General features: G+C 45.6%; 1 protein-coding gene across 1 annotated transcript in view; it reads left to right on the forward strand.

The window, feature by feature from the left end:
- The window catches only part of LOC139420502 (DLEC1 cilia and flagella associated protein), a 112045-nt gene that overhangs the window by 20290 nt on the left and 73875 nt on the right, over positions 1-17880 (forward strand). Inside the window, exons 8-10 of the mRNA XM_071170709.1 lie at positions 6075-6162; positions 15445-15618; positions 16900-17036. Of these exons, the coding sequence (XP_071026810.1) occupies positions 6075-6162; positions 15445-15618; positions 16900-17036 (399 nt within the window). The remainder of the gene's footprint in view (positions 1-6074; positions 6163-15444; positions 15619-16899; positions 17037-17880) is intronic.

Here is a 17880-nt window from a genome sequence, read left to right on the forward strand (position 1 = left end):
TTGACGACATTGTTCCTGGCCAATCCACCTGTTGTCTTCTTCACTGACTACAGAGTGGGACAGGTATTTGAGGTATGTACTGACTACAGTTGGACAGATGTGTGAGGTACGTAACGAATACAGTAGGATGGATGTATGTACCTCATACGAGGTACGTATCGACTACAGTAGGACAGATGTATGTGGGACGTATCAACTACAATAGGACAGATGTGTGAGGTACGTACTGACTAGATTAGGACAGATATATGAGGTTACGGAACTGACTACAGTAGGACAGATGTATGTGGGACGTATCAACTACAATAGGACAGATGTATGAGGTACGTACGTACTGACTAGAGTGGGACAGATGTATGAGGTACATATCAACTACAGTAGGACAGATACATACGGTACGTATTGACGACATTGGGACAGGTGTGTGAGGTACGTACTGACTACAGTGGGACAGGTGTTGGAGGTACGTACTGACTACAGTGGGACAGGTGTATTGGGTACGTACTGACTACAGTGGGACAGGTGTGTGAGGTACGTACTGACTACAGTGGGACAGGTGTGAAAGGTATGTACTGACTACAGTGGGACAGGTGTGTGAGGTACGTACTGACTACAGTGGGACAGGTGTATGAGGTACGTACTGACTACAGTGGGACAGGTGTATGAGGTACGTACTGACTACAGTGGGACAGGTGTCTGAGGTATGGTACAGAAACAAACCTTCACCTCACTTTTCCCCACTGGAGTAAAATCTCTTATCTATTGTAGTCATAACGTTCCAAATCAAAAAATCAAATCAAATTTATTTGTCACATACACATGGTTAGCAGATGTTAATGCGAGTGTAGCGAAATGCTTGTGCTTCTAGTTCCCGACAATGTAGTAATAACCAACAAGTAATCTAGCTAACAATTCCACAACTACTACCTTATACACACACGTGTAAAGGGATAAAGAATATGTACATAAAGATATATGAATGAGTGATGGTACAGAGCGGCATAGGCAAGATGCAGTAGATGGTATCGAGTACAGTATATACATATGAGATGAGTAATGTAGGGTATGTAAACAAAGTGGCATAGTTTAAAGTGGCTAGTGATACATGCATTACATAAAGATGCAGTAGATGATATAGAGTACAGTATATACGTATACATATGAGATGAATAATGTAGGGTTTGTAAACATTATATTAAGTAGCATTGTTTAAAGTGGCTAGTGATATATTTTACATCAATTCCCATTATTAAAGTGGCTGGAGTTGAGTCAGTGTGTTGGCAGCAGCCACTCAATGTTAGTGGTGGCTGTTTAACAGTCTGATGGCCTTGAGATAGAAGCTGTTTTTCAGTCTCTCGGTCCCAGCTTTGATGCACCTGTACTGACCTCACCTTCTGGATGATAGCGGGGTGAACAGGCAGTGGCTCGGGTGGTTGTTGTCCTTGATGATCTTTATGGCCTTCCTGTGACATCGGGTGGTGTAGGTGTCCTGGAGGGCAGGTAGTTTGCCCCCGGTGATGCGTTGTGCAGACCTCACTACCCTCTGGAGAGCCTTACAATTGTGGGCGGAGCAGTTGCCGTACCAGGCGGTGATACAGCCCGACAGGATGCTCTCGATTGTGCATCTGTAGAAGTTTGTGAGTGCTTTTGGTGACAAGCCAAATTTCTTCAGCCTCCTGAGGTTGAAGAGGCGCGGCTGCGCCTTCTTCACGATGCTGTCTGTGTGGGTGGACCAATTCAGTTTGTCTGTGATGTGTACGCCGAGGAACTTAAAACTTACTACCCTCTCCACTACTGTCCCATCGATGTGGCTAGGGGGGTATTCCCTCTGCTGTTTCCTGAAGTTCACAATCATCTCCTTAGTTTTGTTGACGTTGAGTGTGAGGTTATTTTCCTGACACCACACTCCGAGGGCCCTCACCTCCTCCCTGTAGGCCGTCTCGTCGTTGTTGGTAATCAAGCCTACCACTGTAGTGTCGTCTGCAAACTTGATGATTGAGTTGGAGGCGTGCGTGACCACGCAGTCGTGGGTGAACAGGGAGTACAGGAGAGGGCTCAGAACGCACCCTTGTGGGGCCCCAGTGTTGAGGATCAGCGGGGTGGAGATGTTGTTACCGACCCTCACCACCTGGGGGCGGCCTGTCAGGAAGTCCAGTACCCAGTTGCACAGGGCGGGGTTGAGACCCAGGGTCTCGAGCTTGATGACGAGTTTGGAGGGTACTATATGGTGTTAAATGCTGAGCTGTAGTCGATGAACAGCATTCTCACATAGGTATTCCTCTTGTCCAGATGGGTTAGGGCAGTGTGCAGTGTGGTTGAGATTGCATCGTCTGTGGACCTATTTGGGCGGTAAGCAAATTGGAGTGGGTCTAGGGTGTCAGGTAGGGTGGAGGTGATATGGTCCTTGACTAGTCTCTCAAAGCACTTCATGATGACGGAAGTGAGTGCTACGGGGCGGTAGTCGTTTAGCTCAGTTACCTTAGGAACAGGAACAATGGTGGCCCTCTTGAAGCATGTGGGAACAGCAGACTGGGATAAGGATTGATTGAATATGTCCGTAAACACACCAGCCAGCTGGTCTGCGCATGCTATGATGGCGCGGCTGCTGATGCCGTCTGGGCCTGCAGCCTTGCGAGGGTTAACACGTTTAAATGTTTTACTCACCTCGGCTGCAGTGAAGGAGAGTCCGCATGTTTTGGTTGCGGGCCATATCAGTGGCACTGTATTGTCCTCAAAGCGTGCAAAAAAGTTATTTAGTCTGCCTGGGAGCAAGACATCCTGGTCCGTGACGGGGCTGGTTTTCTTTTTGTAATCTGTGATTGACTGTAGACCCTGCCACATACCTCTTGCGTCTGAGCCGTTGAATTGCGATACTACTTTGTCTCTATACTGACGCTTAGCTTGTTTGATTGCCTTGCGGAGGGAATAGCTACACTGTTTGTATTCGGTCATGTTTCCTGTCACCTTGCCCTGATTAAAAGCAGTGGTTCGCGCTCTCAGTTTCACACGAATGCTGCCATCAATCCACGGTTTCTGGTTTGGGAATGTTTTAATCGTTGCTATGGGAACGACATCTTCAACGCACGTTTTAATTAACTCGCTCACCGAATCAGCGTATTCGTCAACGGTGTTGTTTGACACAATACGAAACATATCCCAGTCCACTTGATGGAAGCAGTCTTGGAGCGTGGAATCAGATTTGTCGGACCAGCGTTGAACAGACCTCAGCTCGGGAGCTTCTTGTTTTAGCTTCTGTCTGTAGGCAGGGAGCAACAAAATGGAGTCGTGGTCAGCTTTTCCGAAAGGAGGGCGGGGGAGGGCCTTATATGCGTCACGGAAGTTAAAATAGCAATGATCCAAGGTTTTACCAGCCCTGGTTGCGCAATTGATATGCTGATACAATTTAGGGAGTCTTGTTTTCAGATGAACCTTGTTAAAATCCCCAGCTACAATGAATGCAGCCTCAGGATATGTGGTTTCCAGTTTGCAAAGAGTAAAATAAAGTTAGTTCAGAGCCATCGATGTGTCTGCTTGGGGGGGAATATATACGGCTGTGATTATAATCGAAGAGAATACCCTTGGTAGATAATGCGGTCGACATTTGATTGTGAGGAATTCTAAATCAGGTGAACAGAAGGACTTGAGTTCCTGTATGTTGTTGTGACCACACCACGTCTCGTTAACCATAAAGCATACGCCCCCGCCCCTCTTCTTACCAGAAAGATGTTTGTTTCTGTCGGCGCGATGCGTGGAGAAACCAGCTGGCTGCACCAACTCCGATAGCGTCTCTCGAGTGAGCCATGTTCCTGTGAAGCAAAGAATGTTACAGTCTCTGATGTCCCTCTGGAATGCTACCCTTACTCGGACATCATTAACCTTTGTTGTCAAGAGACTGGACATTGGCGAGTAGTATGCTAGGGAGTGGTGCGCGATGTGCCCCCGGAGCCTGACCAGAAGACCGCTTCGTTTCCCTCTTTTACGAAGTCATTGTTTTGGGTCGCCGGCTGGGATCCATTCCGTTGTCCTGGGTGAAATTGCAGAACACAGGATCCGCTTCGGGAAAGTCATATTCTTGGTCGTACTGATGGTGAGTTGACACTGCTCTTATATTCAGTAGTTCTTCTCGACTGTATGTAATGAAACCTAAGATGACCTGGGGCAACCAATGTCAGAAATAATAGGAACGCGAAGCGAGGCGGCCATCTCTGTCGGCGCCAGAAGTAAAAGGACTGTTGTCTAGTGTTTCTCTTATCTATTGTAGTCATAACGTTCCAGGACCGTTGGCTAGTGTTTCTCTTATCTATTGTAGTCATAACGTTCCAGGACCGTTGGCTAGTGTTTCTCTTATCTATTGTAGTCATAACGTTCCAGGACCGTTGTCTAGTGTTTCTCTTATCTATTGTAGTCATAACGTTCCAGGACCGTTGTCTAGTGTTTCTCTTATCTATTGTAGTCATAACGTTCCAGGACCGTTGGCTAGTGTTTCTCTTATCTATTGTAGTCATAACATTCCAGGACCGTTGGCTAGTGTTTCTCTTATCTATTGTAGTCATAACGTTCCAGGACCGTTGTCTAGTGTTTCTCTTATCTATTGTAGTCATAACGTTCCAGGACCGTTGTCTAGTGTTTCTCTTATCTATTGTAGTCATAACGTTCCAGGACCGTTGTCTAGTGTTTCTCTTATCTATTGTAGTCATAACGTTCCAGGACCGTTGTCTAGTGTTTCTCTTATCTATTGTAGTCATAACGTTCCAGGACCGTTGGCTAGTGTTTCTCTTATCTATTGTAGTCATAACGTTCCAGGACCGTTGTCTAGTGTTTCTCTTATCTATTGTAGTCATAACGTTCCAGGACCGTTGGCTAGTGTTTCTCTTATCTATTGTAGTCATAACGTTCCAGGACCGTTGGCTAGTGTTTCTCTTATCTATTGTAGTCATAACGTTCCAGGACCATAAAAAATCCTACAATGTGATTTTCTGGATTTTTTCTCTCATTTTGTCTGTCATAGTTGAAGTGTACCTATGATGAAAATTACAGGCCTCTCTCATCTTTTTAAGTGGGAGAACTTGCACAATTGGTGGCTGACTAAATACTTTTTTGCCCCACTGTATATATATATATAACATTCTATTGGTTGGAAGAATTTTGTATAATAATTTAAATTGAAAAATTATGTTTTTAATCTGCCGTCATCTTGCACATCAGTTCATAAACAATGTGCCAAAGAATCACTACATCGAAAATCTCTTCCCAACTATTTTGTTATCTATAGTGCCTTCGGAAAGTATTCAGACCCTTTGTCTTTTTCCACATTTTGTTACGTTACAGCCTTATTCTCAAATGTATTAAGTAGTCCCTGCCCATCAACCTACACACAATACCCCATAATGACTAAGCAAATCAGGTTTTGAAATTTTTTTTTTTTCAATACGGCATAAATGTTTTGGTACCCTTCTCCAGATCTGTGCTATCCTGTCTTGGAGCTCTTTGGACAATCCCTCGACCTCATGACTTGGTATTGGCTTTGACATGCACTGTCAACTGCGGGACCTTATATAGACAGGTGTGTGCTTTTCCAAATCATGTCCAATCAATTGAATTTACCACAGGTGGACTCCAATCAAGTTGTAGAAACATCCCAAGGATGATCAATGGAAACAGGATTAACCTGAGCTCAATTTACAGTCCCATAGCAAAGTTGCTAAATACTTACGTAAATAAGGTATTTCTGAAAATGTATTTTTGCTTTATCATTATGTGGTATTGTGTGTAGATTGCTGAGGATTTCTATTTATTTAATCAATTTTAGTATAAGGTAACTTAACAAAATGTGGAAAAAGTCGAGGGGTCTAAATAGTTTCCCCAGGCACTGTGTCTACATGTTGTCATAACATTCCAGGACTGTTGTCTAGTGTTTCTCTTGTCATTGTACTCATAAGACCTCTGATATTCCCTGGTTTTGTTGAACTACAACCCTGTGATTCTGGTTCACCAAGGCTTCAATAAACGACGACAGTGGAATCCATTATTTGCAATGATTGACCTCTTCCTCTCCTCTCCTCTTCCTCCTTCAGACTACAGTGGAGCTGAGGAACATGACTGCTACCAGCCGACATGTCCTGGTCCTCCCCCCCACCACCCCTCACTTCTCCCTGGGTCTCGGTCAGTACTCTAACCTCCCCCCACCCCCCCTCACTTCTCCCTGGGTCTCGGTCAGTACTCTAACCTCCCCCCACCACCCCTCACTTCTCCCTGGGTCTCGGTCAGTACTCTAACCTCCCCACCACCCCTCACTTCTCCCTGGGTCTCGGTCAGTACTCTAACCTCCCCCTCACCACCCCCCCCCCACCACCCCTCACTTCTCCCTGGGTCTCGGTCAGTACTCTAACCTCCCCCTCACCACCCCCCCCATCACCCCTCACTTCTCCCTGGGTCTCGGTCAGTACTCTAACCTCCCCCCACCACCCCTCACTTCTCCCTGGGTCTCGGTCAGTACTCTAACCTCCCCCTCACCACCCCCCCCACCACCCTCACTTCTCCCTGGGTCTCGGTCAGTACTCTAACCTCCCCCCACCACCCCTCACTTCTCCCTGGGTCTCGGTCAGTACTCTAACCTCCCCCCACCACCCCTCACTTCTCCCTGGGTCTCGGTCAGTACTTCCCCCCACCACTAACCCTAGACTTCCCCCCACCACTAACCCTAACCTTCCCCCCCACCACTAACCCTAACCTTCCCCCCCACCACTAACCCTAAACTTCCCCCCCACCACTAACCCTAACCCTCCCCCCCACCACTGACCCTAACCTCCCCCCCCACCACTAACCCTAAACTTCCCCCCACCTCTAACCCTAACCTTCCTGGGGGGAGATAAAGCTTAAGAGGGTGTGAACGATTCTGAATGGGTGTAGACAAAGAAGTGCTCTCTAGTTGCTACTAGGGAAAAGGTATTAGGGAAAAAAGTGGCTTCTGTAAACCTGAAGGAGGGAACAAGGTATCAACGACCAATCATATTCACCTGAAAAAAGTGAAATCACACCCAACAGGCCAAGCCCGCCCTCAGAAGTCCTCCTTCCTGGCTAATACCGGGGCTCGCATTCATTTCCTCAATTCAGTTCCTCACTTCAGCATGCCTAAAATACCCTGTTGTCACTGGGGCAAAATATGTTATACATTTTTTCCTCCTTCAGGAAACAATAGTTATATTTATAACTGTACGTTCCCTTTCAGTCGTCATTCGGTATAACATACTATGGGGACATAGAATCACACCCCAAGCCGGCAGCCCACTGCAGCGAAAATACACACAGGTTTCACTGGCTCCAAAAAGGGTTTACAGAAGCCACTTTTTTCCCTAGTAGCAACTAGAGAGCACTTTTTTGTCTACACCCATTCAGAATTTATCTCCACCCATCTCTTTAAGAATTGATCCGAGCGTTCTGTCCTAGCAACAGCAGTCAAGCACCCAAGCTAACTGGCTAACAGTTGTTGCAGTGATATTCTATTAACATGGACACTTGCATGGTGGAGTCTTTTGTTAAGACATGTACCTAGCTAGCTAAACAATGAACCATAATCACAACTCATGACATTACTACCCTGCATGAATCTGAAGGTAGCTGACCAACCAGGTTCAATGTTAACTAGCTAACATTAGGCTATAACTAGCAATGCAAATGGCTCTGAGATACGAATAGTGAGATCATACACGTAACGTTATCCAGCGAGCCAGACAGCTAACGTTAGCTAGCTAGCTAACAGTACACTTTAACTTGAAATGAAAATACTTTATGAAATGTGACTTTATGAAATGTGTAATATCTGAAAATGTAGCTAGCTATACTATCTTACCAGGATACATCATGGTTGGACGCTTCTCCCTGTCACGGATGCCATGGTTGCCCTTAGTTTGAATATGTTTATTTAATTATTTTATTTTTTTACCTTTATTTAACTAGGCAAGTCAGTTAAGAACACATTCTTATTTACAATGATGGCCTACCAGCAGGGATGGGGGGCTGGTATTAAAAATAAATTAAATACAAATATAGGACGAAACACACATCACGACAAGAGATACAACACTACACTACATAAAGAGAGACCTAAGACAACAACATAGCATGAGAGCAACACAACAACAAAATGGTAGCAACACAACATGGCAGCAACACAACATGGCAGCAGCACAACATGGTAGCGTACAAAACATTATTGGCACAGACAACAGCACAAAGGGCAAGAAGGTAGAGACATCAATACAATCCTATTACACCGGCTCTGAAGCTCGTCGGATGTGGCAGGGCTTGCAAACTATTACGGAAGGGAAACCAAGCCGCAAACCTTTTATGCTCGCTTCGAGGCAAGCAACACTGACTCATGCATGAGAGCACCCACTGACCTCTAAACAGGGCAACATTCACAAGGCCGAAGGGCCAGACGGATTACCAGGACGTGTAATCAGAGCATGCGTGGACCAACTGGCAAGTGTCTTCACTGCCATTTTCAACCTCTCCCTGAACGAGTCTGTAATGCCTACATGTTTCAAGCAGACCACCATAGTCCCTGTGCCCATGAAAGCGGAGGTAACCTGCCTAAATGACTACCGCCCCGAAGCACTCACGTCGGTAGCCAGGAATTTCTTTGGAAGGCTGGTCATGGCTCACACCAACACCATCCCTAGACCCACTCCAATTTGCATACCGCCCCAACCGATCCACAGATGACGAAATCTCAATTGCACTCCAGACTGCCCTTTCCCACCTGGACAAAAGGAACACCTATGTGAGAATGCTGTTCATTGACTACAGATCAGTGTTCAACACCATAGTGCCCACGAAGCTCATCACTAAGCTACGGACTGTGGGACTAAACACCTCCCGGTGGATCCTGGACTTCCTGACGGGCCGCCCCCAGGTGGTGAGGGTAGGTAGCAACACATCTGCCATGCTGATCCTATTTAGTAAATATTTTCTTGAACCACAGTGTTGGTTAAGGGCTTGTCAGTCAGCATTTCATGGTAAAGTCTACAGTGTTGGTTAAGGGCTTGTCAGTCAGCATTTCATGGTAAAGTCTACACTGTTGGTTAAGGGCTTGTAAGTAAGCATTTCATGGTAAAGTCTACACTGTTGGTTAAGGGCTTGTCAGTAAGCATTTCATGGTAAAGTCTACACTGTTGGTTAAGGGCTTGTCAGTAAACATTTCATGGTAAAGTCTACACTGTTGGTTAAGGGCTTGTCAGTCAGCATTTCATGGTAAAGTCTACACTGTTGGTTAAGGGCTTGTCAGTCAGCATTTCATGGTAAAGTCTACACTGTTGGTTAAGGGCTTGTCAGTCAGCATTTCATGGTAAAGTCTACACTGTTGGTTAAGGGCTTGTCAGTCAGCATTTCATGGTAAGGTCTACACTGTTGGTTAAGGGCTTGTCAGTCAGCATTTCATGGTAAAGTCTACACTGTTGGTTAAGGGCTTGTCAGTCAGCATTTCATGGTAAAGTCTACACTGTTGGTTAAGGGCTTGTCAGTCAGCATTTCATGGTAAAGTCTACACTGTTGGTTAAGGGCTTGTCAGTCAGCATTTCATGGTAAAGTCTACACTGTTGGTTAAGGGCTTGTCAGTCAGCATTTCATGGTAAAGTCTACACTGTTGGTTAAGGGCTTGTCAGTCAGCATTTCATGGTAAAGTCTACACTGTTGGTTAAGGGCTTGTCAGTCAGCATTTCATGGTAAAGTCTACACTGTTGGTTAAGGGCTGGTCAGTCAGCATTTCATGGTAAAGTCTACACTGTTGGTTAAGGGCTTGTCAGTCAGCATTTCATGGTAAAGTCTACACTGTTGGTTAAGGGCTTGTCAGTCAGCATTTCATGGTAAAGTCTACACTGTTGGTTAAGGGCTTGTCAGTAAACATTTCATGGTAAAGTCTACACTGTTGGTTAAGGGCTTGTCAGTCAGCATTTCATGGTAAAGTCTACACTGTTGGTTAAGGGCTTGTAAGTAAGCATTTCATGGTAAAGTCTACACTGTTGGTTAAGGGCTTGTCAGTAAGCATTTCATGGTAAAGTCTACACTGTTGGTTAAGGGCTTGTCAGTCAGCATTTCATGGTAAAGTCTACACTGTTGGTTAAGGGCTTGTCAGTCAGCATTTCATGGTAAAGTCTACACTGTTGGTTAAGGGCTTGTCAGTCAGCATTTCATGGTAAGGTCTACACTGTTGGTTAAGGGCTTGTCAGTCAGCATTTCATGGTAAAGTCTACACTGTTGGTTAAGGGCTTGTCAGTCAGCATTTCATGGTAAAGTCTACACTGTTGGTTAAGGGCTTGTCAGTCAGCATTTCATGGTAAAGTCTACACTGTTGGTTAAGGGCTTGTCAGTCAGCATTTCATGGTAAGGTCTACACTGTTGGTTAAGGGCTTGTCAGTCAGCATTTCATGGTAAAGTCTACACTGTTGGTTAAGGGCTTGTCAGTCAGCATTTCATGGTAAAGTCTACACTGTTGGTTAAGGGCTTGTCAGTCAGCATTTCATGGTAAAGTCTACACTGTTGGTTAAGGGCTTGTCAGTCAGCATTTCATGGTAAAGTCTACACTGTTGGTTAAGGGCTTGTCAGTCAGCATTTCATGGTAAAGTCTACACTGTTGGTTAAGGGCTTGTCAGTCAGCATTTCATGGTAAAGTCTACACTGTTGGTTAAGGGCTGGTCAGTCAGCATTTCATGGTAAAGTCTACACTGTTGGTTAAGGGCTTGTCAGTCAGCATTTCATGGTAAAGTCTACACTGTTGGTTAAGGGCTTGTCAGTCAGCATTTCATGGTAAAGTCTACACTGTTGGTTAAGGGCTTGTCAGTCAGCATTTCATGGTAAAGTCTACACTGTTGGTTAAGGGCTTGTCAGTAAGCATTTCATGGTAAAGTCTACACTGTTGGTTAAGGGCTTGTCAGTCAGCATTTCATGGTAAAGTCTACACTGTTGGTTAAGGGCTTGTCAGTCAGCATTTCATGGTAAAGTCTACACTGTTGGTTAAGGGCTTGTCAGTCAGCATTTCATGGTAAAGTCTACACTGTTGGTTAAGGGCTTGTCAGTCAGCATTTCATGGTAAAGTCTACACTGTTGGTTAAGGGCTTGTCAGTCAGCATTTCATGGTAAAGTCTACACTTTTGGTTAAGGGCTTGTAAGTCAGCATTTCATGGTAAAGTCTACACTGTTGGTTAAGGGCTTGTCAGTCAGCATTTCATGGTAAAGTCTACACTGTTGGTTAAGGGCTTGTCAGTCAGCATTTCATGGTAAAGTCTACACTGTTGGTTAAGGGCTTGTCAGTCAGCATTTCATGGTAAAGTCTACACTGTTGGTTAAGGGCTTGTCAGTAAGCATTTCATGGTAAAGTCTACACTGTTGGTTAAGGGCTTGTCAGTCAGCATTTCATGGTAAAGTCTACACTGTTGGTTAAGGGCTTGTCAGTCAGCATTTCATGGTAAAGTCTACACTGTTGGTTAAGGGCTTGTCAGTAAGCATTTCATGGTAAAGTCTACACTGTTGGTTAAGGGCTTGTCAGTCAGCATTTCATGGTAAAGTCTACACTGTTGGTTAAGGGCTTGTCAGTCAGCATTTCATGGTAAAGTCTACACTGTTGGTTAAGGGCTTGTCAGTCAGCATTTCATGGTAAAGTCTACACTGTTGGTTAAGGGCTTGTCAGTCAGCATTTCATGGTAAAGTCTACACTGTTGGTTAAGGGCTTGTCAGTAAACATTTCATGGTAAGGTCTACACTGTTGGTTAAGGGCTTGTCAGTCAGCATTTCATGGTAAAGTCTACACTGTTGGTTAAGGGCTTGTCAGTCAGCATTTCATGGTAAAGTCTACACTGTTGGTTAAGGGCTTGTCAGTCAGCATTTCATGGTAAAGTCTACACTGTTGGTTAAGGGCTTGTAAGTAAGCATTTCATGGTAAAGTCTACACTGTTGGTTAAGGGCTTGTCAGTCAGCATTTCATGGTAAAGTCTACACTGTTGGTTAAGGGCTTGTCAGTCAGCATTTCATGGTAAAGTCTACACTGTTGGTTAAGGGCTTGTAAGTAAGCATTTCATGGTAAAGTCTACACTGTTGGTTAAGGGCTTGTCAGTCAGCATTTCATGGTAAAGTCTACACTGTTGGTTAAGGGCTTGTCAGTCAGCATTTCATGGTAAAGTCTACACTGTTGGTTGAGGGCTTGTAAGTAAGCATTTCACGTTAAGGTCTACACCTGTTGTAGTCGGCACATGTGACAAATACAATAGGATTTTATTTGATTTAGTGTTCTATTATTAAAGTGACCAGTGATTCCATGTCTATGTATATAGGGCAGCAGCCTCTAAGGTGCAGGGTTGAGTAACTGGGTGGAAGCTGATAGTGATGGCTATTTAACACTCTGATGTCATTGAGATAGAAGCTGTTTTCCAGTCTCTCTGTCCCAGCTTTGATGCACCTGTACTGACCTCGTCTTCTGGATGATAGCGGGGTGAACTGGCCGTGTCTCGGGTGGTTGAAGCCCTTGATGATTTTCTTGACCTTCCTGTGACACTGGGTGCTGTAGATGTCCTGGAGGGCAGGCAGTGTGCCCGCGGTGATGCGTTGGGCAGACCGCACCACCCTCTGGAGAGCCCTGTGGTTGCGGACGGTGCAGTTGCCGTACCAGGCGGTGATACAGCCCGATAGGATGCTCTCAATGGTGCATCTGTAGAAGTTTGTGAGGGTCTTAGGGGACAAGCTGAATGTCTTCAGCCTCCTGAAAGTCTTCACCATTGAACCATTTCAAATTGTCAGTGATGTGTACGCCAAGAAACTTGAAGCTTTTTAGCTTCTCCACTGCAGTGCCATCGATGTGGGGGAGTGCTCACTCTGCTGTCTCCTGAAGTCCACGATCAGCTCCTTAATTTTGTTGACGTCGAGGGAGAGGATATTTTCCTGACACCAAACTGCCAGGGCCCTCACCTCCTCCCTGTGATAATGCATCAGACCTACAGCATGAACCTCAGTCCTACTGTTTTTATTAGTGTAATGTTACATAGGCTTACATTTTTGAAGTCAGCTGTAGAGAGAGTCTATTTACACAAGATGATAAATAGTGAAGTGAAGAACAAACACCATTGTAAATACAACCCACGTTTATTTATTTTCCATTTTGTACTTTAACCATTTGCACATCGTTACATCACTGTATATACAGTTGAAGTCGGAAGTTTACATACACTCAGGTTGGAGTCAATAAAACTTGTTTTTCAACCACTCCACAAATTTCTTGTTAACAAACTATAGTTTTGGCAAGTCGGTTAGGACATCTACTTTGTGTATGACACAAGTAATTTGTCCAACAATTGTTTACAGACAGATTATTTCACTTATAATTCACTGTTTCATAATTCCAGTGGGTCAGAAGTTTACATACACTAAGTTGACTGGGCCTTTAAACAGCTTGGAAAATTCCAGAAAATTATGTCATGGCTTTAGAAGCTTCTGACAGGCTAATTGACATAACTCGAGTCAATTGGAGGTGCACCTGTGGATGTATTTCAAGCCCTAACGTCAAACTCAGTGCCTCTTTGCTTGACATCATTGGAAAATCAAAAGAAATCAGCCAAGACCTCAGAAAAAAATTGTAGACCTCCACAAGTCTGGTTCATCGTTGGGAGCAATTTCCAAACGCCTGAAAGTCCCACGTTCATCTGTACAAACAATAGTACGCAAGTATAAACACCATGGGACCACGCAGCCGTCATACCGCTCAGGAAAGAGACGCGTTCTGTCTCCTAGAGATGAACGTACTTTGGTACGAAAAGTGCAAATCAATCCCAGAACAACAGCAAATGACCTTGTGAAGATGCTGGAGGAAACAGGTACAAAAGTATCTATATCCACAGTAAAACGAGTCCTATATTTACATAACCTGAAAGGCCACTCAGCAAGGAAGAAACCACTGCTCCAAAACCGCCGTAAAAAAAGCCAGACTACGGTTGGCAACTGCACATGGGGACAAATATCTTACTTTTTGGAGAAAAGTCTTCTGGTCTGATGAAACAAAAATAGAACTGTTTGGCCATAATGACCATCGTTATGTTTGGAGGAAAAAGGGGTAGGCTTGCAAGCCGAAGAGCACCATCCCAACCGTGAAGCACGGGGGTGGCAGCATCATGTTGTGGGGGTTCTTTCCTGCAGGAGGGACTGGTGCACTTCACAAAATAGATGACATGATGAGGACGGAAAATTATGTGGATATATTGAAGCAACATCTTAAGTCAGGAAGTTAAAGCTTGGTTGCAAAATGGTCTTCCAAATGGACAATTACCCCAAGCATACTTCCATTGTTGTGGCGAATTGGCTTAAGGAAAACAAAGTCAAGGTATTGGAGTGGCCATCACAAAGCCCTGACCTCAATCCCATCGAAAATTTGTGGGCAGAACTGAAAAAGCTTGTGCGATCAAGGAGGCCTACAAACCTGACTCAGATACACCAGCTCTGTCAGGAGGATGGGCCTCATGCTTCTACACCTGCATTGTTTACTGTTTGGGGTTTTAGACTGGTTTTCTGTACAGCACTTTGATATATCAGCTGATGTAAGAAGGGCTATATAAATACATTTTATTTATTTCGGCTACCCAAAACGTTTGATCCAAGTCAAACAATTTAAAGGCAATGCTACCAAATAATAATTGAGTGTATGTGAACTTCTGACCCACAGGGAATGTGATGAAATAAATTAAAGCTGAAATAAATCATTCTCTCTATTATTATTCTGACATTTCACATTCTTCAAATAAAGTGGTGATCCTAGCTGACCTAAGACAGGGAATTTTTACTAGGATTAAATGTCAGAAATTGTGAAACTGATTTTAAATGTATTTGGCTAAGGTGTATGTAAACTTTTGACTTCAACTGTATATATAATATGACATTTGTAATGTCTTTGTTCTTTTGGAACTTTTGTGAGTAATGTTTACTGTTAATTTTTGTTGTTTATTTCACTTTTGTTTATTATCTACTTCACTTGTTTTGGCAATGCTAACATATGTTTCCCATGCCAATAAAGATCAATGCTAACATATTTTTCCCATGCCAATACAGATCAATGCTAACATATTTTTCCCATGCCAATAAAGATCAATGCTAACATATGTTTCCCATGCCAATAAAGATCAATGCTAACATATGTTTCCCATGCCAATAAAGATCAATGTTAACATATGTTTCCCATGCCAATAAAGATCAATGTTAACATATGTTTCCCATGCCAATAAAGCCCCTTGAATTGAATTGAAATACAACTGCGGTCTTAATGATTCTGAGTAAAGAGGAGATAATGTTGAGTCCCAAATATCACCCTATTCCCTATATAGTGCACTAAAGTCCTGGTCAAGAGTAGTGCACTATAAATGTAATAGGATGCTGTATGGGATGCAGTCACTGACGGTGTTGTTGTGTCATCAGGCAGGTTTCCAGGCGAGGGGGGTATCGTAGCCCCTGGGATGTCCTGCCAGTACACAGTACTGTTTGCTCCAGACTCCCTGGCTGACTACCAAGACTTCCTGGTTGTAGAGAGTCAGGCCCAATACCCACTGCTGGTTCCCATCGAGGCCCGCAGACCGCCACCTATACTGACACGTGAGTGGTCCTAACCTCCGCCCATACTGACAGGTGAGTGGTCCTAACCTCCGCCCATACTGACACCTGAGTGGTCCTGACCTCCGCCCATACTGACACCTGAGTGGTCCTGACCTCCTCCCATACTGACAGCTGAGTGGTCCTGACCTCTTCCCATACTGACAGCTGAGTGGTCCTGACCTCTTCCCATACTGACAGCTGAGTGGTCCTGACCTCTTCCCATACTGACACCTGAGTGGTCCTGACCTCTTCCCATACTGACACCTGAGTGGTCCTGACCTCCTCCCATACTGACACCTGAGTGGTCCTGACCTCCTCCCATACTGACACCTGAGTGGTCCTGACCTCCTCCCATACTGACAGCTGAGTGGTCCTGACCTCCTCCCATACTGACAGCTGAGTGGTCCTGACCTCCTCCCATACTGACAGCTGAGTGGTCCTGACCTCCTCCCATACTGACAGCTGAGTGGTCCTGACCTCCTCCCATACTGACACCTGAGTGGTCCTGACCTCCTCCCATACTGACACCTGAGTGGTCCTGACCCCCTCCCATACTGACAGCTGAGTGGTCCTGACCTCTTCCCATACTGACACCTGAGTGGTCCTGACCTCTTCCCATACTGACACCTGAGTGGTCCTGACCTCTTCCCATACTGACACCTGAGTGGTCCTGACCTCCTCCCATACTGACACCTGAGTGGTCCTGACCTCTTCCCATACTGACACCTGAGTGGTCCTGATCTCCTCCCATACTGACACCTGAGTGGTCCTGATCTCCTCCCATACTGACACCTGAGTGGTCCTGACCTCTTCCCATACTGACACCTGAGTGGTCCTGATCTCCTCCCATACTGACACCTCAGTGGTCCTGACCCCCTCCCATACTGACACCTGAGTGGTCCTGACCTCTTCCCATACTGACACCTGAGTGGTCCTGACCCCCTCCCATACTGACAGCTGAGTGGTCCTGACCCCCTCCCATACTGACAGGTGAGTGGTCCTAACCTCCCATACTGACACCTGAGTGGTCCTGACCTCCTCCCATACTGACAGCTGAGTGGTTCATACTACCTAACGAGCAATGATGTTATTATGATCATTGATTGCTCCGTATAGCGTAGCCTAATGCAGTACACCTCTAACCAAACTGTTGCCCTTGAGTGTTACCTAAAGAAAATTGAAAACAGAATAAAAGTGTACTTAGTTAGTGATTAAGCTCATTCTACCACACACCCTTATGTGTACTGACTTGGTTTGTCCCTCTGTCTTGTGTCCGCCCAGTGCCCAGTGTTCTGGACTGTGGCTACTGTCTGGTAGGAGGGGTGAGATTCAGACAGTTCCTGTGTTGTAATGAGGGCCTCAGTGCTGGAACCTTCTGTATCCTCCCCCGGAGACAGTGGCCCGCCTCCAACATCAGGGTAAATACAATCACCTCTGGGTTAGGGTGTTAGGGTTAGAGGTCAAAGGGTAAATACAATCACCTCTGGGTTAGGGTGTTAGGGTTAGAGGTCAAAGGGTAAATAAAATCACCTCTGGGTTAGGGTGTTAGGGTTAGAGGTCAAAGGGTAAATAAAATCACCTCTGAGTTAGGGTGTTAGGGTTAGAGGTTAAAGGGTAAATAACCCATGTCACACCCTGGCCTGACCAAAATAATAAAGAAAACACAAAATACTTCGACCAGGGCGTGACAGAACCCCCCCCTTCCCCTAAGGTGCGGACTCCCGGACGCACATCAAAATCAATAGGGAGGGTCCGGGTGGGCGTCTGTCCATGGTGGCGGCTCCGGCGCGGGACGCGGACCCCACTCAATCAATGTCTTAGTCCCTCCTGCTCGCGTCCTAGGATAGTCCACCCTCGCCGCCGACCATGGCCTAGTAGTCCTCACCCAGAATCCACCTGGACTGAGGGGCAGCTCGGGACTGAGGGGCAGCTCGGGACTGAGGGGCAGCTCGGGACTGAGGGGCAGCTCGGGACTGAGGGGAAGCTCGGGACTGAGGGGAAGCTCGGGACTGAGGGGAAGCTCAGCACTGAGAGGAAGCCCAGCACTGAGGGGAAGCTCAGCACTGAGGGGAAGCTCAGCACTGATGGGAAGCTCAGGCAGGTAGTTGGATCCGGCAGATCCTGGCTGGCTGGTGGTTCTGGCAGATCCTGGCTGACTGGCGGATCTGGAAGAGTCTGGTTGACTGGCAGATCTGGAAGAGTCTGGTTGACTGGCAGATCTGGAAGAGTCTGGTTGACTGGCAGATCTGGAAGAGTCTGGCT

The sequence above is a fragment of the Oncorhynchus clarkii genome, chromosome 11 (assembly GCF_045791955.1).
Source record: "Oncorhynchus clarkii lewisi isolate Uvic-CL-2024 chromosome 11, UVic_Ocla_1.0, whole genome shotgun sequence".
Lineage (NCBI taxonomy): Eukaryota > Metazoa > Chordata > Actinopteri > Salmoniformes > Salmonidae > Oncorhynchus > Oncorhynchus clarkii.